General features: G+C 38.6%; 1 protein-coding gene across 7 annotated transcripts in view; it reads left to right on the forward strand.

The window, feature by feature from the left end:
- The first annotated feature begins 348 nt into the window (after positions 1-348).
- The window catches only part of Ap1s2 (adaptor related protein complex 1 subunit sigma 2), a 29,390-nt gene continuing 11,898 nt past the window's right edge, over positions 349-17,840 (forward strand). For 3 of the 7 annotated variants that reach the window (XM_048336011.1, XM_048336015.1, XM_048336014.1), the window contains exons 1-4: positions 349-477; positions 2,696-2,874; positions 10,744-10,852; positions 11,410-11,547. In XM_048336011.1, coding sequence (XP_048191968.1) covers positions 2,696-2,874; positions 10,744-10,852; positions 11,410-11,547 — 426 coding nt within the window. In that variant the 5' untranslated portion in view covers positions 349-477. Of the gene's footprint in view, positions 478-2,695; positions 2,875-10,743; positions 10,853-11,409; positions 11,548-14,245; positions 14,343-14,730; positions 15,201-17,840 lie in introns of those variants that run through there. The other 4 variants (XR_007209346.1, XR_007209347.1, XR_007209345.1 and 1 more) reach the window with 3 other exon arrangements.

Consider the following 17,840-nt stretch of genomic DNA (forward strand, 5'->3'; position numbering starts at 1 on the left):
CAGCTAAGGGCGCCGCAGAACCCTTTCCAAATGACAGCAAAGAGCCAGGGCAGCTGCCCGCAAAGGATCCGGAGACACCAGCGTTAATACGCAGGCGCCTTGGTTGAGGCAGAAGCCGCTTCCGGGTCACGTGTCCTAGTTTCCGGCTATGACCTCGCCTCTTCATGGCGACGTAACCAATGATCTTTCTCAGATTACGCAACAGCCGTTGTGCCAGGAAAGCCATTGGCTACTGTCGGGCTGCTTCGCCAGTGTCGCCAAGCCCGCCCCTCCGCTCGCCGCAACCGGGGCTCCTCCCTGGTCCAGCCTCCGGGGCGGAGACTGTTGGCTCGCCCTCCCCTGGCCACTTAAGCCGGCCCTCCGCGAAGTGGATCCCCTCCCCACGGCAACACGGCTTCGCTTGCACAGCCAGGCGACAGGGGCTTCCCCTCAGCCGCCACCGGTCAAGCTCCGTCGGGTCCACGATCTCCTGCCGCCGTAAGTCTCTAGGGGCGCGCGGAGGTGTCAGAGATGAGGAGTAAGGAGAGATGGTTGGGCGCGCCCCCCGCCGCCCCGCGCGCACCTCGAGGACCCCACCCCAAGCCCGCCCGGCCCGCCACTGGGGCGCCGCGCCCCGCAACTCACTTCTCTCCAGGTCCGCGGCGCGCGCACCCCTGTGCGTCGCGCTGGCTGCGGCTGGGGACTGGTCGTGGGCTCCGCGGGAGTCCCGCGGCACCTGTGGTTCAGGAATCGCCTTAAGTTTTGCGGAGCGTTTTGGGGAGGGGCCGGCGACCCGGGGCGGCGGCGGCCGGGGACTCTTGGCGCCCCCTGCGTGGCGGCGGTTGCCATTGTCTGCTCCGCTCCTTGCCCATCGCCTCCGGGCTCGGTCGGGGATGGAGTGGGGCCCCGGGAGGAGGCGATGGAACGGAGATAGCGGGATCCTGGGAACGCTGGAGCGGAGCCCGCTCCAAGTCGGAGCACATTGTTTTTGAGATCAATCCGGGGGAATCGTGCTGCTCTGTAATGTGTGGCAAAATCAAAGCACTGGTTTTGAACGTGGGGAAAGAAATACTGGAGTCCGCACCACCAGGTTTTGTCCCATGTGAAAACATCATGTATTTTAAAGAGCAGATCTTGGATTTTTCTTTCCCGTCCTACGAAGTGCTAGGGAGGACACAGGACCCCGTTACCCATCGCCCAGAACCCACTGATGACTAACGCTCATTCCTTCTGCTCACCGAAGTCTAGGAATCCGGGGTACAGTCTTTCCCAAGTTCTGCTAACGGGCTTGGTTAAATGTCCAGTCGCTGCTTCACTTGCTGTCCCTTGCGAATGCCGCTATCTTGAGGACTTAAGTGCGAAGCACTTTGGTATCACTGAATTAATAGCCGTGTATTTTTGTGCTACTCGTGCATGTGTCGTACATTCATAAGGTCATTTTAACTTTATGAAAGTTAAATTGCCACGTCATAAATTTCCAGTTATCTTGGGGATGGCTTTCTGGCTTATTGGAAAAGAGCGACAGTAATTTCATGCCAAAATTTCGAGCCCGTTTTATGTTATACATTGGTTTGTGTAAATTCACCCTCCCCGTGTTCAAATTCAAGATGGTGTGGTCAATGCCAAGCATCAGGCTTGACTCTGACTTGTGCTGACATTGTTAAAGGAAGTTACAAGGTTAAAAGAAAAAAATCTGAATTGTGCTTTTTGTAGAAAGAATGCGTCTGGTTTGTAGTTGAGATGACCAGGTTAATGACAAAATGCTTCCCTTCCCTTGAAAGAAAAATGTGTAGCACAATCAACAGATTTACAGATTCCGAATAATAAATCCATACTAATTAAATTCTGTGTAAAATGCACTAGAACTTATCATCCACTCCATCTGTAAGTGGTATTTTTTATTGTTTTAAGGGTTTTTATTGTTTGTCACAGTTCATATAATGTGTCTGTGTATATATATGTATATATATGCATACATATATATACACACACTCATTTTGGCTTTTAAACATTGTATTTTTTCAGATTATAGTAATTCATTTCTTGGTGGATATTTGTGTTGCAATTTTTTATATATGAAGATGCAAACATGAAAATCAAGCTTTTGTTAAACATGTATATTTATGAAATTTTTCTTATTGCTTCATAGCTATCCAGGTTTCCTTAAAATATGCTAGGGTTGATTGAAAAGAGAATTCTGTGTGATACGTAGTAGGTCTGCAAGTAATTCAGCCTGAAACTAGAACAACTTCAGGATAAAAAAATTGTAGGTCTTCTTGTTTCTTCCAAATATTCCTAAACCAATTGATGTTTGCAATTCTCTTCTGATGCATAGATGGAGTGGAAAGTGTATGGAACTGGTAGAAAATAGTTTCTTAAATGACCACAGTTATCTGTTTTCCTCAGAAATTTCACTCTAACTTACTACCTGTTTCCTCCTTGTTTTTTTGTTGTTTTGTCTTTAATGTCCACACATTCTCTTCCAATTGTATGCAGACTAGAGTGGGGAGGGGGAAGGGAAGGGAAGGGAAGGTTTGCATTTAGTAGGAAGACTTTAAAAGAATTTCCTGCTATTTTAACTGGCAGAGTGATATTGAAGGTTAGGAATCCATCTGTCAGTTAAACGCCCTGCCCCCAAAGCTTCTCTGAGAAACATTTAATCTTTGCTATTGATTCGAAATAGTTTGTGTAATCTAGATTTTCTTTATCTTAACAGATGCAGTTTATGTTGCTTTTTAGTCGCCAGGGAAAGCTTCGACTGCAAAAATGGTATGTCCCACTGTCAGACAAAGAAAAGAAAAAGATCACAAGAGAACTTGTTCAAACCGTCTTAGCACGCAAACCGAAAATGTGCAGCTTCCTTGAATGGCGCGATCTGAAGATTGTTTACAAAAGGTATAAATTTTATTTATCAGGGTGAAATGGAATCAAGTGGTAGGCCTTTTATAATAGGGAAATTGCAGACTTCTGAGTGATGGCATTTATAAATAATGATTAATAAATATTTAGATGAACTAGGCTTAAAGGAAAGCTTTGTGTTTTCAAATAACTGCTGTTTTGATTGGTTGCTCATGCTAAAATGGTAACATCAAGGAAATCCATTTTAAATCTAATTACATAATTGAAGACAAATGACTATGCTTAATCATCTTTTAGGAAAAAAAAATCAGTGAATTCATTTTATTGCAGGGGCAAATAGGGTCAGTATTTTAAATTATGTAAGTAATTCTTTGAATTCAGGCAAGCATAGTAACTAATCCTTTCCACAAATCTGTGTAGTAATATCTGGTACTTAAAATGCCTTCTGTGTTACTTTTAGAACCGTGCATATTTGGGGAATATAGACCATTTCAGTAATAAAGATGCTTAAAAACTTGGTTTATGGGGCTGGGAATATGGCCTAGTGGCAAGAGTGCTTGCCTCATATACATGAAGCCCTGGGTTCGATTCCCTAGCACCACATATATAGAAACTGGCCACAAGTGGCGCTGTGGCTCAAGTGGCAGAGTGCTAGCCTTGAGCAAGAAAAAGCCAGGGACAGTGCTCAGGCCCTGAGTCCAAGGCCCAGGACTGGCAAAAGAAAAAAAAAAACTTGGTTTATGTACAGGATTTGTTTATTAATGTGAAATACACTTGTTGCTGTGGTGGTCTGCTGAGATATGATAGATATTTTACCAAAGATAGATTTTCTTAAAATTTTGATGTTGCAAAAGGTATCATAGATTGATCTTTTTTTTTTTTTTTTTGGCCAGTCCTGGGCCTTGGACTCAGGGCCTGAGCACTGTCCCTGGCTTCTTCCCGCTCAAGGCTAGCACTCTGCCACTTGAGCCACAGCGCCGCTTCTGGCCGTTTTCTGTATATGTGGTGCTGGGGAATCGAACCTAGGGCCTCGTGTATCCGAGGCAGGCACTCTTGCCACTAGGCTATATCCCCAGACCCTAGATTGATCTTTTAACACCAAGGTTTAAGAAAAATGCTACACATTTTTATTTTATGGGTATCTAAAACTGTGACAACTTCAGTTTCTCAAGATTGTTCCAAGCAAGTTAAATGAAAAATAATTTCTTCTTTCACAAGACACTTTTTGCGGGAACAGTTGTTTCTTCCCCATTTCAGTTTATTTAATATAAGCAGCATTTCTGTATATGAAAAATTATCTTGTATGGAAAGTATGCAGAGAATTAACAGTATGGAATGCAAGGAGGGGAGAGAAGTCTGGTTTTCTTTTTCCTTTTCTCTTTTCTTATTGTACTTCAGATGAGATTTTGGTAGAGGAGATTGCAGAGGAAGCAATGGAGATTTAAGGACATAGCGTTCCCTAATAACTATGGAATTATCTTTATTATAGAATAACTGTAATCAGTTTGGTGATTTTGTATCTCGCATTTAGTAAGTATTTGATTAGAGCTGGGAGACATCTTAGAATAATTTTGGTCCAGGGGTAGAACCTTAACCAAAATTAGCAATAAGGGAAGCTGCTCTTGTGAAAACAAAGACATTCTTTTCCCCTGTTCAATTGGCCTCAACCATCTGCATAGGTTACAGTTCCTGATTTTGAAAAACACTGTTGACCAGTTTTCTTTCTTTCTTTTTTTTCTTTGGTGCTGGTACTGGGTCTTGAACTCAGGGCTCAGAGCCCAGTCCCTGAGCTTTCTCACTCAAGGCTGGCACTCTGCCACTTGAGCCATAGCTCCACTTCTGGCTTTTGGGTGGTTAATTGGAGATAAGAGTCTCACAGACTTTTCCTGCCAAGGTTGGCTTTCACAATTCTTACATCTCAGCCTCCTGACTAGCTAAGATTACAGGTGTGAACCACCAGCACCCAGCTAATTTTCAGTGGTTTAAGAAAGGAGAATTTGGGGGCTGGGAATGTGACTTAGCGGTTGAGTGCTTGCCTAGCATGCATGAAGCCCTGGGTTCGATTCCTCAGCACCACATAAACAGAAAAACCGGGAAGTGGAGTGTGGCTCAAATAATAGAGTGCTAGCCTTGAGCAAAAAGAAGCCAGGGACAGTGCTCAGGCCCTGAGTTCAAGCCCCGGGACTGGCACAAAAAAAAAAAGAAAAAACTGAACACCTGGGGGGGGGGAGGGAAAGGGGGGGGGGGGAGGGGGGCATGAGGGACAAGGCAACAAACAGTACAAGAAATGTATCCAATGCCCAACGTATGATACTGTAACCTCTCTGTACATCAGTTTGATAATAAAAATTTGAGAAAAAAAAAAGAAAAGAAAAGAAATGAGAATTTGGGAATAGTGATTTGTCCAAGGTAACATGCTAATGATTGATACGAGGCTACACCTCAAATCCCTAGTGTGGAGACAAAGGTTTTAAATAGGAGTGTAAAAAGATTGTATTTGCCTTTCTGAAAAGACTGCAGTTAGGTGGTTGGTGGTGAGGAAGCAAAGGGGCTGAGACTGGCACCTGCAGGATCCGCAGGGGACTGCAAGATAATGACATCCTGAAACTAGACGCTGGAAAAGAGAGCTGTTACTTAGGAACGTTTGATAAGGCTTGGTCAGCCCTAGAAGTAGGGAGGGAAGCTGAGGAACGGGAGGAGTGAGGTGAGCCCCACATTTCAAATTTGGCCAAGCGGGGTGAATAGTCAGTTAAAGCACTCAGCTAATTTGACCATAGAATGCCACGGAACTTCCATTAAGGGATGTCTGGCTTTCTGATGGTGTATTGGTAGCACAGTCATGGAATTCTGGAGACAATTAGACATGAAATGTTAAATAATCGTCTTTTAGGTAGCAAGCAGAAGGGATGAAGAGAGGACTTGCAGAGTAGAATGAAAACTGAAGGGTAAATATTATATCAGTCAAGTCAGGCAAGCAAGGGTTTAGAAAGCAGGCACTAATGCCAGATGTCATGTAAGTTCAGTGGAAGTGAAAACTGTTACATTTTATGGTAGCATTTCATCAAGTGCACCTTATGGGAATGTTTTGCAAGGAGTAGTAGAGACAGACCTCCTGTGTACTAGCGTGAAGCCTGAAGCACTAGAGAAACAGCATGTGTAGCCTATTTTGGGGAACTTCACTGTGTGGAGGACAGAAGAGGTAGTAACCACCCATAGACATGGATTGGGGACAGATTCAAAAATAGGTACGAGAGGCTTAAGTTTATTTCTAGACACTCAAAGGAGTCCCTGGTGTGGAGGAGGAAAAGCCCAGGGAGAACAGCCCATAAATAAGCTGTTAAAAGAAAAAAGGGAAAGAGCAGGTTGGTGCCATTGCATCTCTCCCTGGCTAGAGTTATAAGGAAGCCAGGGGCCTATCACTCATGCCTGTAACCTCTGATACTCAGGAGGGTAAGATCTGAGGATTGTGAAAGCCAAGTCTGTGAGAATCTTATCTCCATTAAACCACAGAAAAGCCAGAAGTGGAGCTGTTGCTCAAGTAGTACAGTGCTAGCCTTGAGCATAAACGCTCAGGGACAGGACCCAGGCCTCAAGTTCAGACCCCAGTACCTGCACACATACACACACTAGTGACTCATGCCTGTAATCCTAGCTACTCAAGAGGCTGAGAGCTGAGGGTTGCAGTCCACAGCTAGCCCTGTCAGACAAAAATGAAGGAATTCTTATCTCCAGTTAACCAGCAAAAAGCTGGAAGTGGAGGTTTGACTTGGGTGGTAGAGTACCAGCCTTGAGTGACAAAGGCAAGCAAGAGCACGAGGCCCGAGTTCAAGCCCCAGTACTGGTCCATACATACAGGGAGGAAAAAGATAAAGGTAAAACTAACCTGATGACACCTTTGTCAAAGCCCCCTTAAGTAGATTTAAGAAATAAAAATCACATCTTTTTAGTGATAATTCATATGCAAAAGATGGAATGTTTCATATTTTTCTACATATTCCCTTCATTTCATATTGTAAGCCTCCTCTTCCTACCACTTAATGACATATTATTTTCTTAATATTAGCAGATGATTTGTTTCTCTTGCTCCATCTGGAAGAAAAGACCTCTTAAGCCCAAGAATTGCTGCTTAGCTCCCGAGAAATTCTGAGCTGGTACTTTTGCTGTGTGTATCAGCAAGTGTTTTATATGTCATCTTCATCCTGAATATTTAAGCATACAGATTTCCCCTTCAGAGAGGGAGAAGAAAAGGGACAGGGTTAACACAGCTGGATACAGGCTGAACATCATAAGGTTTAAGTTCTGTCTGTGCCATTAGCTATCTTTGTAACCTTGAACCTCAATTCTAAAAGAAATACTCTTGAAGATCCCTTGAAGACCGAATTCTGTATGTTTTTCTGATTCTCTTCAGCATTTTGTGGAAGAATCCTTGAGTTAAAGTCTTTGAATTTAAAAATACATACATCCTCAAGTTACTATATTGAAAATGTCTTGAAGGGTACTTATTGATTTTCTTTACTAACAAAAGAATTTTTAATGACATACCAGTGGGTATTGAGAACAGTTTAGCTATGTTCATCTACAGTCAGCTGATATTTAGCTGACTGCGGAGAGTCATGTGTTTTGAATATAAGAATAGGCGCTTTCAGATGTTCTCTGAGTGCCGGTAATTAGAGTAAGCCTTAATCCACTGTGCTAAAAATAACTAAACATACCTTTTCTTCTTACTAGTCTATTATTAATTTTATTTCAGATTTATACTTACAAATATGCACTATGAGGGAAAAAAATGAACTCATTATTTAAGTTTTAAGAACTATTTCAGCCTAAAATTAGGCAGTACAATTCAGGTTCTCTTGATAATCTTTTACTAAATCAGTATGACTTTTTTTTAACTTCTTCAAAGCTCCTAAAGTATTGCTTTGAGTATATTTTATTTGTGCCAAGTTCAATATTATTGTATTATATTTGGTAACAATGGTTTTTCATGTATAACTTGGGCTCTTATGTCCTGAGCAGGTTACTCAAGCCTGCAGATGATAATGGTATCTTTTATAGGGTTGTTTTGAAGATTAAAATGGTAAAGTATGTAAAATCTGTAGCTAACATTTAGTTCTCCTATTGAAAACATGGTCAGTAGTAACTCTTTACTTCAATTTCTCTCTGGAAAGTGGTATTCGTAGCATCCTGATTATTATCTGATCACTTGAAAAGAAGAATTCTTTCATTTGATGGCTCTTTTTCCATTCTTAGCAAAAATAAATATTTAGAGGGCTGAGAGTGTAACTCAATGCTAGCATGTGGGAGGCCGAGTTCAATCTCCACCACGGAAAACAAAGCAACAAAAATTCGACCACGTGGGGGAAGGTTTACATTTTTAAAAATAATGTTAGTTGTCTTGATGATTTTTACATCCATGCTTTTAAGTTGTATAATTTAGGACCTTTGGTTCTTGTTTAAGCACTGTTTATTTTTTATTTTATTATTTTATTTTGTGCTCGTACAGGGGATTGAACTCAGCCTCACATTTTCACTTGTCAAGACTGGAGCTCAACCACTTGAACCACACCTCTATTTCTGACTTTTTACTAGTTAATTGGAGATGAGAGTTTCAGAGATTTGTCTGCTCTGGCTGACTTGGAACTCCAGTCCTCAGATCATGGTTTCTGGAGTAGCAAGGATTCCAGGCCTGAGTCTGGCAGCTGCCTAAGTACTGTTTATTTTCAAGAAGCAAGACTGTGAATAAGAAGCGAGGATGGTGTACACATTGGCTTGTCTAACAATAACATTAGGGGAATCTTAAAGAATTTTTTTCAGAAATTAGTAAGGGCTGTAATAGAGTTGTCTAGTATTCTGTTCATTTGAGCTAGTCACATCTGGTTTTATTCTACCACTTTTGTGTCACTTTTAGTTAGATCAGGAAATCTTATGTATCATTTTGCATCAATTTCTCCCAATTCTGTTGAAGAGGCTAGCTCAGGGAGAAAGAACAGTTGGAATAGCCCATTGCCTTTTAACCATATAAACAAAACTTGGGTAATGACTAGAAAGAGAGGAAGCATGTGGTTAAATTTGGAGGTGGTACCATATTTTGTCTTCTACAATATTTATTTCCCTCAAAGATGATACATGAACTTGATGGGTGCTGGTGAGTCATGTCTGTAATCTGACCTCCTCAGAAAGCTGAGGTCTGATGTGTGCGGTTTGAAAGCGGGCCAGGCTGGAAAGTCCATGAGATTCTTATCTGCAGTTAACCACCAGAAGGCCAGAAGTGGAACTATGGCTCAAGTGTAGAGTGCCAGATTTGAGCAAAAAACAAACAGTTTAAAGGACAGCGTTTAGACCCTGAGTGCAAGCCCCAATACCAGCACACACGTGCACACACACAGATACATTAAAAGAAGATACATTCACATTTCTACCATGGAAGACCCACAATTTTAAATAACTTACTGACTATGAAAGTAAGTTAGAATAGATATTCAAAAAGATAATATATGGCACAGGACTTGGTATGGTAGAATAGAAAGGGGCCTGGATGTTAAGGGAAAGTAGGAGATAGTATTTTTCAGCCCAGTAGTATTGTGGACCTCGCTGAGTTTTGTTTGACTCTGTAATCAAGGATTGTAGGACTTGCTCTTGAAAAGAGCTAACAGAAACCAGGTGGAGTGGTGCATTCCTTGGGAAGCAAAGGCAGGAGGAACCCAAATTCACGGCCAGCCTGAGCTGTATAGTGAGCCCCCATTTCCAAAACTAACAAGGACTAGAAAGGTAGCTTTATAATAGAAGGCTTTGCCTGGAATGCAAAAGGCCCAGGGTTCCATCTCCAGCACTGGAGAACAAAATCACATCAAAGAAAATGGTTTTGATAATATTGAAATTGTTAGTGTTGTATAAATTCGAGGCTATCTTTATAGCAAAGAGCCAGGAATTCATTGAATCCCTAAACTCAGGTTGAGTGTATTTTTTCTGTATTTTATTCTACACTAATGTTATGAGTAGTAATTGTCTATTGTGTTTAAGTGCTCCTCAGTGAAAATTACAATCCAGACTGAGGCTTGTTTAGAATTAGGTTTTTATTTTCTTTCTTTTCAAAAGCCTTATGTACACTTGGATCACTTAAAATGTTCTTTTAGTCTCCTTCAAAGGGCTTGCTGAACCACAAGGCTATTCATTAATAAGCTTGTTTTTTTGTTGGTTTTTTAGTCAAGCAGAACCCAGTCACATAAATCAGAATCCTAATTTGAAGACAGAATGAGTTCTCTAGCCTTATTCCTCCTTCTGGTATAATTCATTTCAGTAGTATAGAACTTGGAAATTTAAGGTCGGGTTTCAGGGTTTTTTGAACTGATAATGACTTTATGTACTTTGTTTCTAACTTCTGTAATTACGTGCATCTGTTCTTGAAGTTTACAATCCTAGAAATCTTAAAAAAATTCTATGCTGTTAAAAAATAAGATAGTGGTTCCCCCTAGAGGTGAGAGGTTGTAACTGCACAAAGGCATAGTAAAATTCTGTAGCATTTCTTCTCTTCTATGATTTTGATAATGGTACATAGATGGGCTTGTTTTGCCTATTGATATGATTAAGTAATTTTTTTCTTTCTTTCAGCCTGCCTATGCTTTAAAAAATTTCTCTTAGGAGCTTATTACGTTCATAGTATAGGAGAAAAACAAAGATGAAAATTGCATGAGGTTTTATACAGTAGGGCATTAAAATGTTTAAAATATGTGATGATTGGGGAAACATTTTTTCCACATTTGTATTTTATTACATACATGCTACTCAAATAATGTGTTATTATAAAAGAAGAAAAACACCTGCTTATAGCATACCTTTCATTGTAGGACATGAAATGTGAACGTGTGATGCTAGTGTAACTTTTCCCCCGTTTGTGTTTTATTATAGATATGCTAGTCTGTATTTTTGCTGTGCAATTGAGGATCAGGACAACGAATTAATTACCCTGGAAATAATCCATCGTTATGTGGAATTACTTGACAAGTACTTTGGGAGTGTGAGTAGTATTTTGTTGTTCATCTTTTTCCCAGAAAAGTTGATTTGGTTGTATTGAAGATTGTAAGTATAGGGAAAAGGCATTGCATCTGATCAGTGAACTTCCATCAATACTGGCCTTTACACTTAATCATTTAATTATGATGAGAATGAATAATAGGAGAATGAATAAGATAGAGAGGAGTCTTCCTGCACACGTTAATATTCTGAAAGTGCTTAGTATAGAATTTAAATTTGGTTAGCAGTTCAATCACATTATCAAGGAAATATGTATTAAAATGTAAGTTATGAGTCAGAAATTATTAAGTTATGCTGGGAGGAAAGTTACGGCACCCAGTTATTATTTATCTTATAGGCATTGTGTTGTCAGGTACTTGAGATTTGAAAATTAAGCTGACTGAAATCAATGATGCTTAGCATGACTGCTGCTTTTAGAACAAATTAAGATTGATTTGCACTGCTTAGATTTTATTCCATAGCTGATCATGAATCAGCATATTTGGCTTACAGTTTAACAGGGTTCCGGCTTTTGGCCTTATTTATTGATTTGCTTTTCAGGTGTGTGAACTTGATATTATCTTTAATTTTGAGAAGGCTTATTTTATTTTGGATGAGTTTCTTTTGGGAGGGGAAGTTCAGGAAACATCCAAGAAAAATGTCCTTAAAGCAATTGAACAAGCTGATCTCCTGCAAGAGGTAAGCTACCTTTTTTTTTTCTAACTAGACAGTAGCATGTTTCGCTCTTGCTAGGGAAGTCTCAGTGATCATTCTTCGTTTCAGAATCATTCAGTAGTTTCAGCATGCTTGGCATGTGTAATGTCCATGTCTAGTTTATTGATTGCAATATGTGTCAGTCACATCAACTCAGTTATCTATGGATGGATGGTTCACTTTGGAAATACTCTACAATAGGCGTATTCTTGATTGCCCATTTTGGGGCCCTAAAACACTATTGTCTAACCTAGTGTAAGGAAGGAAATGATTGGCCAGCAGTAACAATAAGTTGAACTCTCCATCCATTGTGTGGAGTCTCTTAAAAGAAACACCTTTTTCATTAGTGTGGATAATTTGAAGTTGACTGTGAAATTATGCATTTTCATTCCAAATTGATTCCTCTTTTCACCTCATATCCATTAAGTATAAATGTAGCCAAGCAAACGGTAGTGTTTGCAGGTTAGACTTTCTGTAGAACTCTGATTTTGTGTTAGCAAAACAAACAAAAAGTTATTTGTACTTCTCTTTGTTCCTTTTAAATAACAAACTATTTTCTGTCAACATTCTTATATTTTTCTCTTAACCTCCATATTCCAGAACTGTAGCAACCCTTTCCTTTTCTAATTGCCACTACCCCCCTGTGCTGGTCATGTCTTTGATGCTTATATATTTTCTAGTTCTGAAATTTAAATTTTGATGAAACTCTGATTTAGGTACTAAATTAAATTATGATGAGCTAACTATGATACTCTAATGAGCTAACTATAAATGTTGTCTTATAGAAAGTTTACAGCATGAGAAGAGCTTAGTAAATATACAAAACCTAGTGTGTTTCCATTAAGTATTAAGCAAGTATCTGTACATATAGAGAAAAGGCCTTGAATATTTTGACCCACAGGTTCATTTTCTTGAAACAACGTATCATTTTCTATATCCAACTTCCTTTAGCTTCTTGTTGTACATTACCTATTTGTTCATCAGTATGATCTTTTATAATTATTAAAGCGGATTTTAAATTCTATTTTTGGCGTTTCTCATTATGGCAATAGCAAGCTTTAAGAGAATGAAATTACAGAAGAGTAACTAGTTTTCCAGTGTAATTGCTTTACTATTTATTATTCTTGGTAAGGAGGAAGGAACTATTAGGGAGCGCACAGCACCAGTCAGTTACAGGGATTAATCAGAATTAAAGTGACATCATTTAGAGTATAAATAGCTTTTAGAATACATTGTGTATTTAATGATCTCTTATACTTATCAAAAGAGTGGCTCAGGTACCTGCAAATGTAAAGTGTTGGCAACTGCACTACCATTGGATGCTGGTATTCCAAATATTTCATAATTTCCTGGTTAACTACATTTGCTTTTATAGCATTTTTAGAGTCATTGAAGTTTTAACTTTTGCCTATAATATGTTTCCTTGAGAGAAATGTATAGGGCACTGCTATCTCCTTGTGCCTGGATTATTTTTTAAAGGCTACTGGGAAATCACAACTTTATAATATGACAGAGGTGCTGTTAATACCTGGTAGCATGTATTAAATCTTAATGCACTGGGGAACAAAAGTGTTGCTATAAGAGCACATGTCATATTTGACTTCTTTAGAGATGAGTTCTTATTGTCCACATTATCAATAGGTAACATTTTCATTGGAAATGTAGATATAAGTAATACCTTAAATCTTTTCCTTAAAAGCCTAATAGCTTTTTGGGGCCTTATAGTTTAGGATATAGTATTCAGTTAGTCAATGTTCTAGAGTGATTTTGCTTATAAAATTGCAACTAAAGCCTTAAATTTGTAGTAGAAGGACTAATTGCTTAAATTTTAATTTAATCTTTAATGTGTACTGACTTTTCTATATAGCATCAAGTCTTTGATTTGATTTATTTCTGAGCTCTACAGATGACTTTGAGTTTACAGTGAATGTATATCTGTTGCCTAAGAGGTATATGCAAATCATTGAATGATTTTGATTTTAATTATCTTTAATTTATGAAATGTGCCTTTCTATAAGACAAATTTTTCTGTAAGAAAACTTTTTGAGATTTTCCCTTTTACCTAATTTGTTTTAATGAGGTGTTACAGTCTTTCATCTATGGGCAAGAGAGCAGATGGTCAGCGGCTAAAGTAGATTTTATGTTAGTACATTATGGTTAGTGTTAAGAACATAAAATAATTATGATTTGAATAATAGTTACTAACATATCAGTAGACATTATGATTTAATAATAACACCTTTTTTCCTTGTGCTTAATTACATGATATACAAAGGATTATTTTTAGCATCTGTAGGCTGAACCCTATCCCTTTTGTTATTTGGTTGTATGAATACATAATTCAATTTGGGAGGGAAGCCCTGAAATTGGCCAATTATCCAATTTTTAATGTTTGCTGAAATTTCAAACATGTCATCTTAACATGACACTGGCATTACAGTTGATTCTTAAATGATGAAGGTATGACATGCTGAGTTCACTAAATTTATACTTTATGCAATGTTGGGACTATTTCTCCCCCCTCATACCTATTCTAAATGAGATTGTGTGGGAGTAGGGTGGGGAATAATGCAATTTGATTTATTTTATAAACACATACGTGACAAAGGAAGTAACAGTGTGGCTTTTTTTTTCCTGTAAAGTTGGGCACTTACCAGTTTTTCTCTACTCCTTAATTTTATAGAGCCAGAATGAAGAATGGGGAGGTTTGTCTGAGGATATCTTATGATAAAGAACAGTCTAAGGCTTTAGTCTCTTTGGTCCCCCCAACTTATTTATTGGTAACTACTAAATTTACCATTTTTGTGGCATGGATAAAATGGGGTGCTATGCAAAAAAGACTGTTGCACGTTGAGATGATTTCAAGTCCTGGCTTGATCTATGAAGATCAAATATTTAAATACTGGGCATTGGGCTTTAACCCCCATGGGTAGCTGCATGGTGGTGGTGGTAACGACGCTTTGACATGTGTCAACCTTTCTTTTTTTATACTAACAGCATTATTTTGAAATTTGTGGTCGTTTTTTTTTTTCTTCCTTTGAGCTTTGTTGGCAGTTGGTATTGTTTCTCACTAAAGCAATCTGGGAAATGGAAAATAAGTGAGGTACCTAAAATTTTGCTCCTACTTTGAAGTGGTACATATTATGAATAGATTTACTGTATTTGCAGGTGTTTTCCTTGTCTAGAAAGTGGTGCTCTATGAAGAATTACCACTGCTAAAATTGATTTGTTTTAATGCTGGAACCTACATGATACATCTTAGTATTATGCTGTATTTTTGAAAGTAATAATCTAGGGGACCACATAAAAATGGAAAGGTAAGAATGTTAGGAGAAAAAGTGATTCCTTTTAAAAATAAGGAAGCCTTTATAACTTCTGTTTTAAGGAAAGTATTTTAAGTCAATATTATGTAATAAAGTTAAGTAATAACATTAAAGTAAAAACATTAAATGAAGATTTCTTTTTTTTTCAAGATAAATCTTGCTAATTAAGAATATTGGGGTATGTTAGTCAAATTCAAGAATATCTTACCTGGGCTGGATGGTCCATTCCCATAATTATAGCACTTGGGAGACTGAGGCTGGAGGACTTCTAGTTCAAGACCAGCCTGAGCTACATAGCAAGACCCTATAAACAAAACCCACTGAATCTCTCAACTGTTTTGTGTGCTAGGCCTTGGGCTTTAACTCAGGGCCTGGAGCTCTGTTTCTGAGCCTTTATGCAAAAGGCAAAAAGTGGCTGTACCACTTGAGCCAGCTCCACTTCTGGCTTTTTGGTGGTTCATTGGAGATAGTCTCACAGACTTTCCCATCCCATCTGGCTTCTAGTCATGATTCTCAGATCTCAGTTTTCTGAGTAGGTAGGATTACAAACATGAGCCTCTGGCACCTAGCTTCAAATTATTTTAAGAGTTAGATGGTTTTATTATATATACAATTATGTCAACAGCAAAAAAAGCATTTTGATAGAAATGGTTTTAGGATTTACTTTAATAAGACAAACCCCTGTAATTCCTTTGTAATTGCCACTGTTTATAATAAAACCTTTTTAGCCTTAAACCTGTTTGTTTTCACTAGGCTAAAGTTAGACAAGGCTGTGGGTTTGTTTATCCCAGTGTATTTTAATTTTTATTGATAAGCTTCATTGGGGACTGCTAGAGCAAATTTTACATGAGGCTTGTTATATTGGTGTTCAAAATGTACACTCCGGAGGAGACAGATAGCATAAAAATGTTTGTATATTTTATTAACTCTTTTTCCTAAAAGATTTTTGAAAATTCTCCCATCCCTTGGTGTTTCTTTTCTAGCTCTTTGTGAATCGGCTTTTGCTACTCTAGACTATTTATAATGATGGAAAGGAGGAATAGCTTAAATATCTATTAACTTTAAATTTGATTTCACGAGTTTTTAATAGATCCCATAGCAATAAATGCATTTTTAGACCATAGTAGTAAACAAAGCAGAAAATTTTATTACATAACACTCTCTTATTTTGTGGTCTCCCATTTTCCAGTCTGTTTTCTTTTTCAATACGTCTCTTGACCTACTTACTGGAATTCATAAGCTCTAGAGTTGGGACCTACAAAGGGCATATTCCAATTGGTCTTTTCATTACTTTGTGAAATTCTTTCAAGTTAAAGAGTTTTTTCCCCTTACTGCCATTATAATTTCTTTTGGTTCCTTTGTTGCCTTTTTTCAAAAAAGTAAAATAAAAACGAGCAAATGCCAGCAAGTACACTAGAATATAATCTCATCCACCAACTAGAGCCAAGTAGATTAACTCAGAGGTTCTCATGGGTTGGAGGAGAGGCACTTGTGTCCTAGGATATACTGAGCTGTGCTGGACCCATCACTATTGGCCAAGGGACTCTGCTGAATACCCTGCAGTTCACAGGACCCCCCCGCCCGCCGCCAGAACGATCCTTTCCCCAATGTCAGTTGTGTCTGAGTTGAGAAATCCTAGTTTAATACCATAGACTAAAAGTTCCATTTACATTTATAGCTTGTTACATCTTTTCAATGGTCTATGTAATTTACAGTATACATTGTTGGCTGAAAGTTGATAAAAAATGCAAAAGGAAGTGGGCAGCTGGGCTCCAGTAGGTCATGCCTGTAATTCCAGCCTCTCTGGAAGCTGAGAGCTTGAGAATTGTAATGTGAAACTAGCAAAAGCCAGAAAAGGAAAAAGCACCAACCTCGACGAGCAAGAGTATGAGGCTCTGCATTCATGCTCCAGTGCTAGAAGAAAAAGGCAAAAGGAAACCTAAGAATTGTTGTTGTTGTTTTTGCCAGTCCTGGGCTTGAACTCGGGGCCTGAGCACTGTCCCTGGCTTCTTTTTGCTCAAGGCTAGCACTCGCCACTTGAGCCACAGCGCCACTTCCAGCTTTTTCTATATATGTGGTGCTGAGGAATCAAACCCAGGGCTTCATGTATAGGAGGCAAGTACTCTTGCCACTAGGCCATATTCCCAGCCGAAACCTAAGAATTGTGAAAGAAGGACTTACATGTCTAATCTCACCTGTGACTCACTGAAATGTTTCCTTGATAAACAGGGTATAGGGAGATAATCTGTGATTGACTTTCCAAGCTAACCCACAGCAATGCTAGTGGAACATCGCCATATAATCTCATTTTGTCAACAACAACCACATCAGTTTGTTTCTATTAGGGTAATTGAATTTGTATGTGGAAATAGAATTGAGACTACCCTGCAGGCAAGCAGAATACTTTTGAATTTTCTGCTGATTTCTCCATCTCCCTTATGGGTTCAGTCACTTCTTCAAGAAAAAATAAATGACTATAATTTATGCACACAGACTTTTCTTTTGCTGTAGCAATAGCCTTTCTTTTTTTGCTATTGTTCTTTTGTACTCTGTTAACTTTAAAGGATTTACTTAGCAAAGATATTTAGAGTTTGAAGTTCTATGACTCTGAAAAATCTTTTTATGTTTGAGAAACTTTGATTTAATTTACAGCATTTTAAAACAAACACAAATACTGCTTACCATATTTCATAACAGTCTAAATTGTATTTGCTAAGCTGAAATTTTTCCGATTATTTTTTAATTAAAAAAATGCAACTCTCAGAGAAAGTAATTTATCTATGTCTCACAATAACAGGAAAGAACAGCTAATAGAACATAGTAAAGTTACTCCTCTGGTTATTTTTAAGACAAAAGTAATAGAAGTAGATCAACAGCCCAGCAGAAAAGAAAACACCTAGCAGAGGACATGAATAGGTAATTCACAAAAGAAAGAAAAGCAAAATGAAAGGTGGA

Source organism: Perognathus longimembris, chromosome 28 (assembly GCF_023159225.1).
Source record: "Perognathus longimembris pacificus isolate PPM17 chromosome 28, ASM2315922v1, whole genome shotgun sequence".
In the NCBI taxonomy this organism is placed as follows: Eukaryota; Metazoa; Chordata; class Mammalia; order Rodentia; family Heteromyidae; genus Perognathus; species Perognathus longimembris.